A 15,701-nucleotide genomic window follows, 5' to 3' on the forward strand; every position below is an offset into this window, starting at 1 on the left:
CTGTGTGACCCCATAGACGGCAACCCACCAGGCTCCCCTGTCCCTGGGATTCTCCAGGCAAGAGCACTGGAGTGGGTTGCCATTTCCTTCTCCAATGCATGAAAGTTAAAAGTGAAAGTGAAGTCACTCAGTCATGTCTGACTCTTAGCGAGCCCATGGACTGCAGCCTGCCAGGCTCTTCCGTCTATGGGATTTTCCAGGCAAGAGTACTGGAGTGGGGCGCCATTGCCTTTTCCAAAATTACTGAACAGTTGTGCTCATTTCACATGCTGTTAAGATTATGCTCAAAATCCTTCAAGCTAGGTTTTAGCAGTATATGAACAGAGAGATTCCAGATATATAGGCTGGATTTAGAAAAGGCAGAGGAACCAGAGATCAAATTGTCAACACCCATTGGATCATAGAGAAAGCAAGGGAATTCCAGAAAAACATCTACTTCTTCTTCATTGAATACACTGTATGGATCACAACAGATTGTGAAAAATTCTAAAAGAGGTAGAAATACCAGCCCACCTTGCCTGTCTCCAGTGAAACCTGTATTCAAGTCAAGAAGCAACAGTCAGAACCTTACATGGAACAACTGACTAGTTCAAAATTGGGAAAGGAGTACAACAAAGCTATGTATTGTCTCCCTGTCTGTCACATGCAGAGTATATCATGCCAAATACCAGGCTGGATGAATCACAAGCTGGAATCAAGATTTCCAGGAGAAATATCAACAACTTCAGATATGCAGATGTGTACGTGTGCTAAGTTGCTTCAGTTGTGTCCAGTTCTTTGCTACCTTGTGGACTGTAGCCTATCAGGCTCCTCCTCTATCCACAGGATTCTCCAGGCAAGAATAATGGAGTGTGTCACCTTGCCCTCCTCGAGGTGATCTTCTTGACCCAGGGATAGAATCTACATCTCTTAGGTCTCCTGAATTGGCAAGTGGCTTCTTTACCACTCATATCACCTGGAAGCCCAGATATGAGAATGATACCACTCTAATGGCAGAAAGTGAAGAGAAACTAAAGAGCCTCTTGATAAGGGTGAAAGAGGAGAGTTAAAAAGCTGGCTTAAAACTCAGCATTCAAAGAGAAAGATTATGGCATCTGATCCTATCACTTCATGGCAAGTAGTGGGGAAAAAGTGAAAGCAGCAGCATATTTTCTTTTCTTGGATTTCCAAATAACTGTGGACAGTGACTGCAGCCATGAAATTAAAAGACATTTCCTCCTTGGAAGGAAAGCTATGACAAATCTAGACAGTGTATTAAAAACTAGAGACATCACTTTGCCTAGTTTTAGTGTATAGTCAAAACTGTGTATAGTCAAAGCTATAGTTTTTCCAGTAGTCATGTAAGGATGTGAGAGTTGGATCATAAAGAAGGCTGAGTGCCAAAGAATTGATGCTTTTGAATTGCAGTCTTGGAAAAGACTCTTGAGAGTCCCTTGGACTGAAAGAAGATCAAACCAGTCAATTCTAAAGGAAATTAACCATGAATGTTGGAAGGACTGATGCTGAAGCTAAAACTCCAATACTTTGGCCACCTGATGCAAAGAGCTGACTCATTGGAAAAGACCCTGATTCTGGGAGGACAGGAGGAGATGGGGGCAACAAAGGATGAGATGATTGGATGGCATCATTGACTCAAAGGACATATGTTTGAGCAAACTCCAGGAAATAGTGAAGGACAGGGAAGTCTAGCGTGCTATAGTCCATGGGGTCACAAAGACTCAGACACGACTTGGTGACTGAACAACAATAACAACAGCATTATCTCAATGTTAACTTTCAGTCTGAGCTCAGAACTATGAGGCTTGCAAGGCCCATAATCGGAGCTCAGGTCTAGTCATTTGGCAGATTGATGAGCAAACCAGAACTCCAGATATCATTTCTGGTATCACAATGGCTGTAACACATAGCTCCAGGGGAATAATTGTATCTGGTTTAGTTTCACACATTCATGTACTGCTATGTCCCAAAATCATAGGGGGTAAACTAAAATATCATCCTGACCTTCATAGCAGGCAAGACTAGCCCCTTTGCCTAATCCATGTATGTATGTCTTAAAATACATAATAAGTTAGTCTAGGAATATTAATTTGCTTTACGTAGACAAACTTTTACTTCCACGAATGTCTCTTATTCTGAGCAGTAGCTTCACACGCTAATAGTATGTCTACAAATAGGAATATGGGGAGGGGAATGCTAAATATTTAACTGAGCATCATATTTGGAACTTCTTATGTGTTGGGTTTCTTATATGTCTTCCTTCTATATTCACATAGATCTAGAAGTGATTGGATACCATATATGACATTATCATGCTGTGACTTGGTTTTCAGTGACAATGAGCTAAGTTAGAATCCAGATGGTGCTTTCTCTGGTGTTTCATCTCCATAGCTGATATTATCTCAAGATCCCCAGAGTCTAGAAAGATCAGAATCCTAAATTCTTCCAAGATGCAAAGTCAAATACTAAGACTTTTAAATATAAGGAGATAAATATTTCAGTAGTGAAGACAGAAAAATAACATCTCTTCTTGATGAAAAAATTTGAAGATTGAGAGTGGTCACCTGACCTGACAACATTTCTTGTATTTGAACTCTCTGTATTATACTCTGAGTTTCCTTGGTGGCTCAGACGGTAAAGAATCCGCCTGCAATTCAGGAAACCTGGGTTCAATCCCTGGGTGGGGAGGGTCCCCAGGAGAAGTAACAGCTACCCACTCCAGTATTGTGGCCTGGAGAATTCCATGGACTGTATAGTCCATGGCATAGCAAACAGTTGGACATGACTGAGTGACTTTTACTTTCACTTTATTATACTCTAAGAATGGCCCTCCAACTTATGATAGTTCTTTTTAGAGTGGTAAAACTCTAAATGTTCTTCTTGAAAGCATATCAGATTTGGGTCCCTTTAGTATATGCATCTACATCTGTATTTTTAGACAATCCAGGAATAGGCCTTTTTTACATGACATGTGTTTTTAAATATCTGATAATAGTTATCAAATTCTCTATGAGTTTGTATGGTTAATTATTTTTGTTTTAATTTTCAAGCACAGCAAACTAATCATGGTGTTGAGTCTGTTCACTATGTTGCATTTTCCCCTCTGAACCCTTTTAAATATTCCGGTCTTTTAAGTGACCTTAACCAAAGTTGAGTGTAGGGCAAACTAAAGTTAAGTCAAATGGACTCTGACCTTATTATTATTTTTTTTGGAAAGGGCATTTTTATGATTTAATTTCAAGATTACATTGACTTTCTCAATGCCTCTAAAATGCCACAGGTTTAAAATGAGCTTGATATCAACTAAGGTCATCCTCCATTCCAGAACTCCAGGAAAAAGAAAAGGCAGTTTTCATGTGCCAGGGTACTAGCACTGGGGGTTCACTTCACTTCAGTCTTTGTGTTAATTGAACTATGGGTTTATTTGTGTCTTGTTCATAGTGGAAAGTGGCTCTACACACAGGCACATGGAACTTCCTATCCAGGGGGGATGTGCCTGCCCTATTATTCCTCCAGTGTTGTTAAGGTGAGCTGTGTTTTATTTATGTTACATTACTTAATTAGAAAGTTTACCTTAAATTACTGTAATTTTCTGTGTTCTATTGAAAAGAACCACGTATGCATCTTATCATACATTCCCATCAAAATATGTCATGATGAAGCTGTCGTGTTTCTTTTTTAAGTGGGAAATGTATTATAAAAACTATAGATACATAATGAAGATAAACCAGTGTTTTTCAGAATCTAAAAGAACATTGGATTTTGGATGATTCCTCCTGCCTTTGAAACCTTCTCTAGCATGATAAAAATAATCACACTGATAGAATTTTGGTATATATTTCTATTTTTTTACAAAGTCAAATATGAAATCTGAAGATTTCAGCCGCAACTTTCTGTCAAACTCCTATTAATGGTATAAACCTACTTAATGGTTCTTACGTATGAAAAGAGCATTCAGTACTTATGTTAATATATGAATTAACATGCAAAGACTAGGAAAGCTCTTTTGCCTTTTACATATAGTTATTTATAAGTACATGTGATGTACATAAAACTTGATGGCTGGTTTAGCAAGTGAACATAACTGCTTTTATTCAGAAAATGTATAAACTACTTCAAATATCTTATCTATATGGCCTTACCATTCAATTTTAGCAAGCCTACCACCTACAAACTGCCAACACCCCTTGTTTACCTGATCCCTTCCCAAGTCACTAGGCTTCCAGTAAATTCTGTCCAAGTAACCCTAAGATAAGCTTTAAAATGTCAAAGTTGATTTCCTGTCTTTACCTAGCTGTTGCTATGCTCAAGACAGTCTTGTAAGACCTTGAACTTAAAAGCTAGTACTTATTAAGATGACTACCTGATTTTTCATTCCCATGGTTCTTTTTATGATTATGATTTTGCCTATAGTATTTCAGAAATAAAATTTTGTATAATAGAGTCAAATTAACCTAATATAGGCTGTGCACTCCAATTATGACATTATAGCCCATCCAGGATACATTTTAAATGTCATATGGGTAAGACGAAATTACCGAATTAGGGGGGTTTTTCCTTTATAGTAACCTGATATCCCACCCCTCTTCAGAAATTAAAATTTTCCACTAACACAGAAATTAAAATATAAAGTAGAACTAAGAACAGTGATAGCAATCAATGCTGCCTTTGATTTTCCATTACTGATCTTCTGACTCTTTTCACAGTAGTAACTCCCTCCTCATGATTGTATCACATTATTGCCTAATGTGAGATTATAAATTGAAAACCCTAAACTCACATATTTTTATTTTTATGCCCTTTGAATATCTAGTAACAGGAGATAATCAATAATGTTTATTTTATTGTTAGGAGGTTAATTAATAAGTTTGAGCTATTTGTAAGAATGAGTCTATATAAAATCAATAATGAGTATTGCTTCACACACAAAAAAATTACAAATGTTAGAGACCATAAAAAGGTTTTGTCCAACTTCATTATATAAGTGAGGAAATTAAGGTGCAAGAATGGAAGTTAATTAAGTTCATAATCTCTCAGATAAGATACTAATTAGCCAGAAGCTAGAAACGAGATCTTAGCGACTACTTCAAAGCTTATGTACTGTAGTGTGCTATTTTATAGAAGTTTCTAATGCAAGACTTTTTTGGCCTCAGGATCTTTTACCTGACCTCAATGCAATTGCGAGCAGAATGGCACACCAGTTGGGGCATAACCTTGGGATGAGTCATGATGATTACCCGTGTACCTGTGATTTGGAAAAATGTGTGATGAACAGTGGTGGAAGGTGAGATTCCAACAATATAGAGAAAATATTTCAATATTGGAGGAATGACTTTGATTAAAACTCAGTGTTACAGGGTTATATGGTTATTATATGGCTATGGTTTCCTTGGTGGCTTGGAGGGTAAAGAATCTGTCTACAATGCAGGTGGCCCAGGTTTGATCCCTGGGTCAGTAAGATCCCCTGGAAAAGGGAATGGCAACCCCCTCTAGTATTCTTGCCTGGAGAATCCCATGGACAGGAGGAGCATGGTGGGCTGTAGTCTATGGGGTCACAACTGAATAAGTAGCACTATGGTTATTATCTGGAATTTTCCTAATATATCCTAGATAAGAACTTAGTAACTGATATCTAATTTTACATCATTATCTACATAATTAGTAATATTTGGGAGGGAAACACACCATCCCTCTCAAATGTCTTTAAAAATCCATCTGTAGTTAATCATTGTATCAATAATAATAAGCAGGGACTCAAAACCAGAGGAAGATAGAAGGGAGGTGAGTTTCATTTTGAAAAGAAGTATATCACATTCCTAGGAAGTTTACGAAAATAAATTGCTTCAAGAAATGTTATAGAGAACAATTTTTGCCAGGTATCCTGTTAGCTAGTGCTTATTTTTTTAAAAACTTGAATATGATTCAGACCCTGTACTGAGAAGCTAGTAATCTTGCATACATGACAGACAAAAATATAGATTATTTCAAGTGGAACAATAAGAAGTGACATGGAAACAGCAGATACAATTGGCCTAGATGTAGGCTTCAGGGTGCTTCCCAGGTAGGACTAGTGGTAAAGAGCCTGCCTACCAATGCAGCAAACACAAGAGACGTGGGTTCAATACCTGGGTTGGGAAAATTCCCCAGAGGAAGGCATGGCAACCCACTCCAGTATTCTTGCCTGGAAAATTCCATGGACAGAGAAGCCTGGTGGGCTACAATCCATAGGGTCACAGAGGTGAACAGAGCTGAAGTGACTTAGCACGTATGCACACAGGCTTCAGGAAGCATATTCTGGAAGATATATAGTCTGAATATTTTCACTAAACTAGCCTGCGTTGGCTGTATTTCAAAAAGACATTTCATATAATAAAGAGCCCCGTTACTGCTCTGCTGTAATAGTAAGGCAAGAATAAGAAAGGTAAATGGACTTTGAGTCCATCATTTCTATTTGTTTTGTTTTGGCTGCTCTGGGTCTTGGTTGCTGCGTGTGGGCTTTTCTCTAGCTGAGAGGAGCGGGGACTACTCTCTAGGTGTGGTGCATGGGCTTCTCACTGCAGTGGCTTCTCTTCTTGTGGTGTACAGGCTCTAGAGCATGGGTTCAGTAGTTGTGGCGCATGGACTTTGTTGCCCTGAGGTATGTGGAATATTCCTGGATCAGGGATCGAACCCACGTCCCCTGCACTGGCAGGCAGACTCCCAACTACTGGACCACCAGAGCAGTCCTCTCTTTGTTTTTTGTTCTCATTTCTTCATAGAATTTTCACAGCTGTTCTACCACTATGCATTGATATGATTAATCTTTATTTTTAACTTGTCCTATCTCTAGCATTCCTGCACTGAAATTCAGTAAATGCAGCAAAACCCAGTACCAGCAATTTCTCAAGGATTACAGTCTAACATGCATGTTCAATGTTCCATTTTCTGACAACTTTTCTGATTACCCATATTGTGGAAACAACAGGTTGGATGATGGAGAGGAGTGTGATTGTGGCCTTCTTCAGGTATTTGCAAATGATGCTGTCTTTCAATTTACAAAGTGTCAACTCAGCTAGAACCTAGGCAGGGATGTAGCCATTAGTCAACCATGGTAATCCTTGTAAAGCTTCAACAAGTATGTTTTAAAAAAAAAGAAGAATTGGAAACATGCTGTTGGGTAGCCTCTTTGCAAAGCTTCTTCCCAAGTCGTGAACTGTGTATAGTGATGTTGCCTCAGGTCCAAAGCATCTCATTAGCCTGGTTTATATGCTAATTGGCTCTTCTAGTGCGAAGGGCCCATAGGTCTCCTTAAGTCCAATCTCTCTTGCACAGTAGGATTTGTTCTACAAAATCCCTCACAGTCAGTTGAGTTTGATTCAAGGCCTTATGACACTAGTCTATATCCCTGTTGACCAGTTCACATTATTAGAAAGTTTAATTGAGCAGAAACCTTCCAAATGTACACAGATTTATAGCAGTCTCTGGAACATTTAGAGTAAGCCTTGCAGACATATTTTAAATTAATTCTTAATCTGCTTTTCTCCTACATAGAAGCTCTTTCTTTCAAGAGCTCATCATATAGATATGTGCCCTAGATAATGACTTCTCACATTATCAAGTGCTCATCAGTCACCCCGGCATGTTGTTAGAATGTGGACTCTGATTCAGTATGTCTGGAGTAGAAATGAGATCCTATTCCTACCAACCTGTAACATTGTGATGATGCTGGAAGTCCAAGGACCACATGTTTAGTAGCTATTCTGTAGACATTGCACAATTCAAAAGAAGTGTAGTAAGATGGCCACAAAGAGACTCCATGATCAGAGTGGAGACTGTGACAGGTCCAGAGGTGACAGCTTCTAGTTTTCAAATGTCTAGGATTAAATGTGAAGAAAATCTTAACTTCGGAAACTGATGCTTTTGCCCATGTGCATTGTTTGGAATATTGCTACAGCTTCATTCTACCACTTGAAATACCTTACTTTGGGGTTCCTAATTCAGGCCATGGACCAGTCTGTAGCCTGTTAGGAACTGGTCTGCACATCAGCAGGTGAGCAGTGCAAGAGTGAGCAAAGCTTCATTTGTATTTACAGCCGCTCCCATTGTTCACGTTACCACCTGAGCTCTGCCTCCCATCGTATCATCGGAGGTATAATAAATATAATGCACTTAAATCATCCTGAAACCATCCCTCAAACTCTCAGTCCATAGAAAAAGTGTCTTCTATAAAACTGGCCCCTGGTGCCAAAATGGTCACAAACTTTGGGCTTGTGGAGGACTGAACAGCTCCAAGGGAAGGAAACAAAGTAAAAGTCCCAAACACTAGCTGTAAGCAGTAGCCTTTATACACATATCATAGTCAAGGACCATGCATTTAAATTGAACTCTGAAAAACAACTAAGGCTAAGTTCCACAGAAACACAGTAAATGAACTCTTTAAACAGGAGCCAAAGTACAAAGCACTTCTGATCTTTCATTTCTGATAATTGCCAGGACTGCACTAATCCTTGTTGTGATGCACGCAAATGTATGTTGAAGCCAGGGTTCACTTGTGCTGAAGGAGAATGCTGTGAATCTTGCCAGGTAAGAGACTTTGCTAGGACTGGGTTTCTCTATTTTCAGTTTATTAAGCATACATAGAACCAAAGAGTTGTCTGATCACTGGGTGACCTTACATTACCAATCCCAGATTGCAGCCAGATATGCTGGTACTCAATAGAGCCTCTTCTGAAATGCTCTGACTTTTAAACCCTGATCTGTGCTGTGGTTTGGGAAGTGGAGAAGTGGGTAAGCATTGCTTAGAATTTTAGAAGTGGAGTCACACAACCAACATTATTTTTGGTCTTTTTTCAATGACTACTAGCCGATTTCACCTTAGCTGAGGGGGAAAATGGCACCCCAACTGCAGTGAACTAACAGCGAAAACAGTTATACTGGAATTGGAAAGCGATAGTAACTAGTACCTAGAGATAGATCCCTAGGAAAGATTACCAGAAACCCAAATGCTTCTGTCCAAGCATTCACTGACTCTTCCTTAATGCTACTGGATCATGAACTTAAAAAGGAAAGGAAGTGTGTTTAATTCATCTTCAAATCTCTCCAGCACAATCAAATACGTATTGAATGACTAAATGGAGAATATTCCCATGTCATGCCCTCCCTAAATGAAAGCCAGCATATATATATATATATATGCTGGCTTTATATATATATATAAACTATTATATATTAGTTTCTTCTGAAAAGATCTGATTTCTTGGGAGTGGTGGAGATTTCTCATTAGAGTCAGGGGTTCCCAGTTTTCTGTGTATGGTGGGCTGGGGGAGAGGGACGAAGGAATGAAGAAGGCAAGATGAGAAGAACACAAGCGCATTTCCCCATTTTATAACCATTCTAACTCTGCCCCAAGGCTGTTCTAATACCAAATTTCAATACCACCAGCTTGTCATTCCTAAAATTATATACAAGCCAATAAAGATAGTAATTCTCAGTGGAAAGGAGAAGGAAATCATGATCTCATGACCCATCCTTAAAACTTCTTTTAAATTAAATGGGTCAACCTACTTACTTCCTCCTACCAACTAACCCTTCCTTGCCTGCCTAAGGATGCCCAAAAATCAATCTCTTCATTTTTCTTCCACAGATGAAAAAAGCAGGGTCTATATGCAGGCCAGCAAGAACTGAATGTGATTTTCCTGAGAGGTGCACTGGCCACTCTTCGGGGTGTCCTAAGGACCAATTCCAAGTAAATGGATTTCCTTGCAAGAACGCAAAAGGCTACTGCTTCATGGGGAACTGTCCCACCCAGGATGATCAGTGCTCTGAATTGTTTGATCATGGTAAGAGACAGTGATAGTGAATGATGGATAAAGATAATAGCTGCTATTTCTCTGTTACTGTCCTTTAGGAATTTGGGGGCAAGATTGGAGATAATGTCATTTATGGAAGATATGACCTGGCACCTTTCTAAATAAAACCTTTAATATTCATTGATTTTACCTCTAATATTAATTGACTGGCTTCCCAGGTGGCTCGGTGGTAAAGAAGCCACCTGTCAATGCAGGAGATGTAAGAGACACAGGTTCAATCCCTGGGTTGGGAAGATTCCATGGAGGAGGAAATGGCAACCCACTCCAGTATTCTTGCCTGGAGAATCCCATGGGCAGAGGAGCCTGGCGGGCTATGGTCCATGGAGTGGCAAAGTGTCAGACACAATTGAGCAACTGAGAAGGCACACGCACACACACACACACACACACACACACACACACATTAACTATCTAAGTATGTGGGTTAAGGTATGTTTGTTTCTTTTTTATATCTGCATTCTTTCCTAAAATATCCTCCTGAGGCAATAAGATAGTTTTAAAATTATTTATTTATCCCATTCTGTTTCACTACTATGTAAGTGATAATGAAATTTCAATGATATTAGAAAAGTAAGGCATTTATGATTTGTCACATTCATGTTGTCATTGTTTTACTTTTATCATACTGCTTTGGATCCCAGAAGCGAAAGCCAGTTCTGATATTTGCTACAAGATGAATACAATTGGAAATAAATTTGGATACTGCAAAAACAAGGGACGCATTTTAATTCCTTGTGAAGAAAAGTAAGTACATTGTGAGGAAAAGCATGTGCCCTCTCAAAGCATTTTGCAAAATCAGAACAGCTTTTATTCCAATAGCCGACAGTCTCTCTTTTTCACTCAGGGGATTAGGAAGAGAGGGCTTCCCTGGTGGCTCAAGTGGTAAAGAATCTGCAAGCAATGCAGGTGATCTGGGTTTGATCCCTGGGTCAGAAAGATCCTGTGGAGTAGGGATTGTGACCTACTCCAGAATTATTTCTTGGAGAATTCCACAGACAGAGGAGACTGGTGGGCTACAGTCCATGGGGTGGCAAAGAGTTGGACATGACTGAGCAACTAAAATTTTTGCTTTTGTAAAAGAAAGGGGAGCAAGAAGGGAGAGAGCACACATTCCTGATGGAATTAACTGGTTTTTATGTTCTGTATTTTGTAACTGAAAATCATGGAATACAAGGAAGAAGGATGGGAAAGATTTAAGATTCTTAGAAAGAAAAGGAGGGGAAGAAACCACAAAAAAGAGAGAAAGAGATAGAAAGAAAGAGAAGAAGGGGGAAATAGGTAGAAAAGGGGAAAAGAAAAAGAAAGAAGGAAAGTCATTAGAAGAAAGAATGATAGACACTGACACTGAAGACAGAATGGGAGATTGAATATTAGATCTAATTTCTAAAACACATGTGCTAAACCCATCTTCTGGGTTTGTTTCTGATGTACGACATGGTTTCTGTATTCTCCCGAACAGGATCTGTACTGAATGCAATGATAAAAACTTAGAGTCAAGTTCAACTTTGCTTCTAAATACACTTCTAAAAATGGGCAGTCTCTTAATTTGCTTTATTTCCAACTGTTACATCATCTGTGAAAAGGGGGTTATATTATAGCAATCTTATAGATTTTTTAAAATGAGAATCAACTGATGTGCTCTATGCAAGAAAGAAAAAAATTTACTGTCCTGACTCAAGTTCAGTCAGTTCACTTCAGTCGCTCAGTCGTCTTCCAATTTTTGTGACACCATGGGCTGCAGCATGCCAGGCTTCCCTGTGCATCACCATCTCCCAGAGTTTACTCAAACTCATGGCCACTGAGTCGGTGATGCCATCAAACCATCTCATCCTCTGTCGTTCCCTTTTCCTCCTACCATTAATCTTTCCCAGCATCAGGGTCTTTTCAAATGAGTCAGTTCTTTGCATCAGGTGGCCAAAGTATTGGAGTTTCAGCTTCAGCATCAGTCCTTCCAGTGAATATTCAGGATTGATTTCCTTTAGGATGGACTAGATGGATCTCCTACCCGTCCAAGGGACTCTCAAGAGTCTTCTTCAACACCACAGTTCAAAAGCATCAATTCTTCGGCACTCAGCTTTCTTTATAGTCCAAATCTCACATTCACACATGACTACTGGAAAAACCATAGCCTTGACTAGACAGACCTTTGTTGGCAAAGTAATGTCTCTGCTTTTGAATATGCTATCTAGGTTGGTCATAACTTTCCTTCCAAGGAATAAGCGTCTTTTAATTTCATGGCTGCAGTCACCATCTGCAGTGATTTTGGAGCCCCTAAAAATAAAGTCTGCCACTGTTTCCACTGTTTCCCCATCTATTTGCCTTGAAATGATGGGACCAGATACCATAATCTTCGTTTTCTGAATGTTGAGCTTTAAGCCAACTTTTTCACTCTCCTCTTTCACTTTCATCAAGAGGCTCTTTAGTTTTTCTTGGCTTTCTGACATAAGGGTGGTATCATCTGCATATCTGAGGTTATTGATATTTCTCCCAGCAATCCTGATTCCAGCTTATGTTTCATCCAGCCCAGCATTTCTCATGATGTACTCTGCATATAAGTTAAATAAGCAGGGTGACAATATACAGCCTTGACATGCTCCTTTCCTGATTTGGAACCAGTCAGTTGTTCTATGTGGAGTTCTAACTATTGCTTCCTGACCTGCACACATATTTCTCAGGAGGCAGGTCAGGTAATCTGGTATTCCCATCTCTTTAAGAATTGTCCACAGTTTGTTGTGATCCACACAGCCAAAGGCTTTGGCATAATCAGTAAAGAAGTAGATGTTTTTTTTCTGGAACTCTCTTGCTTTTTTGATGATCCAGTGGATGTTGGCAATTTGATCTCTGGTTCCTCTGCCTTTTCTAAAACCAGCTTGAACATCTGGAAGTTCACAGTTCACATACTGTTGAAGCCTGGCTTAGAGAATTTTGAGCATTACTTTACTAGTGTGTGAGATGAGTGAAATTTTGCAGTAGTTTGGACATTCTTTGGCATTGCCTTTCTTTGGGATTGGAATGAAAATTGACCTTTTCCAGTCCTGTGGCCACTGCTGAGTTTTCCAAATGTGCTGGCATATTGAGTGCAGCACTTTCACAGCATCATCTTTTAGATCTGAGATAGCTCAACTGGAATTCCATCACCTTCACTAGCTTTGTTCCTAGTGATGCTTCCTAAGGCCCACTTACTTCTCATTCCAGGATGTCTGACTCTAGGTCAGTGATCATACCATTGTGATTATCTGGATCATGAAGATCTTTTCTGTATAGTTCTTCTGTGTATTCTTGCCACCTCTTCTTTATATTCTTGCCACCTCTTCTTCTTCTGTTAGATCCATGCCATTTCTGTCCTTTATTGTGCCCATCTTTGCATGAAATGTTCCCTTGGTATCTCTAATTTTCTTGAAGAGATCTCTAGCCTTTCCCATTCTATTGTTTTCCTCTATTTCTTTGCACTGATCACTGAGGAAGGTTTTCTTATCTGTCCTTGCTATTCTTTGCAACTCTGCATTCAAATTGGTATATCTTTCCTTTTATCCTTTGCTTTTCACTTCTCTTCTTTTCACAGCTATTTGTAAGGCCTCCTCAGACAGCCATTTTGCTTTTTTGCATTTCTTTTTCTTGGAGATGGTCTTGAACCCTGTCTCCTGTACAATGTCATGAACCTCTGTCCTTAGTTCCTTAGGCACTCTATCTATCAGATCTAATTCCATGAATCTATTTGTCACTTCTACTGTATAATCATAAGGGATTTGATTTAGGTTATACTTGAATTGTCTAGTGGTTTTCCCTACTTTCTTCAATTCAAGTCTGAATTTGGCAATAAGGAGTTCATGATCTGAGCCACAGTCAGTTCCCGGTCTTGTTTTTGCTGACTGTATAGAGCTTCTCCATCTTTGGCTGCAAAGAATATAATCAATCTGATTTCGGTGTTGACCATCTGGTGATGTCCATGTATAGAGTCTTCTCTTGTGTTGTTGGAAGAGGGTGTTTGCTATGACCAGTGCGTTCTCTTGGCAAAACTCTATTAGCCTTCGCCCTGCTTCATTACGTATTCCAAGGCCAAATTTGCCTGTTACTCCAGGTGTTTCTTGACTTCCTACTTTTGCATTCCAGTCCCCTATAATGAAAAGGACATCTTTTTTGGATGTTAGTTCTAGAAGGTCTTGTAGGTCTTTATAGAGCCATTCAACTTCAGCATTCTTGGTCAGGGAATAGACTTGGATTACTGTGATATTGAATGGTTTGTCTTGGAAATGAACAGAGATCATTCTGTCATTTTTGAGATTGCATCCAAGTACTGCATTTCAGACTCTTTTGTTGACTATGATAGCTACTCCATTTCTTCTAAGGGATTCTTGCTCACAGTAATAGATATAATGGTCATCTGAGTTAAATTCACCCATTCCAGTCCATTTTAGCTCTCAGATTCCTAAAACGTCACCATTCACTCTTGCCATCTCCTGTTAGAGAAAGGAACAGTGACCCCCACAAGACACTGACCCAGAGTTGCCCGAGAGTGTCCAGGAGTCTCCAGTGAAGGTGTGGGTTGGTGGTGGCCTGCTGCAGGGTTGTGGGCACTGAGTGTAGCTGTATATGCATGGGATCTTTTGAAGGAGGTCGCCATTATCTTCATTACCTCCACCATAGTTTGGCCCCAGGTAAATAACAGGGAGGCAACACAGCCCCACTGGTCAACAGAAAATTAGATTAAAGATGTACTGATCATGGCTCCACCCATCAGAACAAGACCCAGTTTCCCCCTTTCCCATCAGGAAGCTTCCATAAGCCTCTTATCCTTCTCCATCAGAAGGCAGACAGACTGAAAACCACAATCACAGAACACTAACCGATCTGATCACATGGACCTTGTCTAACTGATCACAGCCTTGTCTAACTCAATGAAACTATGAGCCATGCTGTGTAGGGCCACCCAAGACAGACGAGTCATGGTGGACATTCTGACAGAATGTAGTCCAGTGGAAAAGGGACTGGCAAACCACTTCAGTACTCTTGCCTTGAGAAACCATGAACAGTATGAAAAGACAAAAAGATAGGGCACTGAAAGATGAACTCCCCAGGTCGATAGGTGCCTAATATGCTACTGGTTCAAGTTATGCTCATCCAAATTACTAATAATATTCTCCTGTAAGCTTAAGCTAATATTGCTTTATGAGAATTGCCTAGGTATCATAAAGAAATATAGCCATTTAGTATCTTTGTCTGCTCATCTCAGTTTTCAGGGTCAGAACTTTGTCCAGAGGCTTACCTGGCTTCTCGTAGGCTCTGACAAGCCTAGGTTTAGAAAAAAATAAGCAGGCCACTCCACTGCCAGCCTAGTTTCTAAAGTTCTATTTCTTGTCCCAAGTGTGAGAATATTCTTGCTTCCCTTCAGAGATATCAAATGTGGAAAGATATTTTGCACTGGTGGGCATCACTCTTCTGTCCTTGGAGAAGAGAAGATCTACCACCTTAAGAAGCATCTGAAACAGAATACCAGTGAATGCAAAACCTTCTATTTATACCATAATTCTAAGGATTTTGGCCTGGTTGCACCTGGCACAAAATGTGGCGATGGAATGGTAAGATGAATGCCCTTTGTTTTATTAAAACTTCTTGTTCAGTCACTTAAAACTTCATTGGATTCTGTAATTGGCCCCAGAGGGCCTATCTATGGGAACACCGAAAAAAATCTGCAACAGTTTTTAAATGAGCAAAATAGCAATAACACTATTAGTAAATATTCGTTTTAATATTTTTATACCAATTATGTAAATGTTACAAATGTGCTTAGTGTCTTAATGAAATTATACTGCTTTGAATTTAATTGACTATGAAGTAGCCATACAGTCTTCATCTATT

The 15,701-nt window shown here is 39.5% G+C and overlaps 1 protein-coding gene across 4 annotated transcripts in view; it reads left to right on the forward strand.

Annotated features, from left to right (window-relative positions):
• The window catches only part of ADAM7 (ADAM metallopeptidase domain 7), a 55,685-nt gene that overhangs the window by 24,902 nt on the left and 15,082 nt on the right, over nucleotides 1-15,701 (forward strand). For all 4 annotated transcript variants that reach the window (XM_070794938.1, XM_070794940.1, XM_070794937.1 and 1 more), the window contains 7 exons: nucleotides 3,439-3,523; nucleotides 5,151-5,281; nucleotides 6,827-7,001; nucleotides 8,470-8,559; nucleotides 9,620-9,815; nucleotides 10,487-10,589; nucleotides 15,235-15,421. In XM_070794938.1, coding sequence (XP_070651039.1) covers nucleotides 3,439-3,523; nucleotides 5,151-5,281; nucleotides 6,827-7,001; nucleotides 8,470-8,559; nucleotides 9,620-9,815; nucleotides 10,487-10,589; nucleotides 15,235-15,421 — 967 coding nt within the window. The remainder of the gene's footprint in view (nucleotides 1-3,438; nucleotides 3,524-5,150; nucleotides 5,282-6,826; nucleotides 7,002-8,469; nucleotides 8,560-9,619; nucleotides 9,816-10,486; nucleotides 10,590-15,234; nucleotides 15,422-15,701) is intronic.

The sequence above is a fragment of the Bos indicus genome, chromosome 8 (assembly GCF_029378745.1).
Source record: "Bos indicus isolate NIAB-ARS_2022 breed Sahiwal x Tharparkar chromosome 8, NIAB-ARS_B.indTharparkar_mat_pri_1.0, whole genome shotgun sequence".
Classification (NCBI taxonomy): Eukaryota; Metazoa; Chordata; class Mammalia; order Artiodactyla; family Bovidae; genus Bos; species Bos indicus.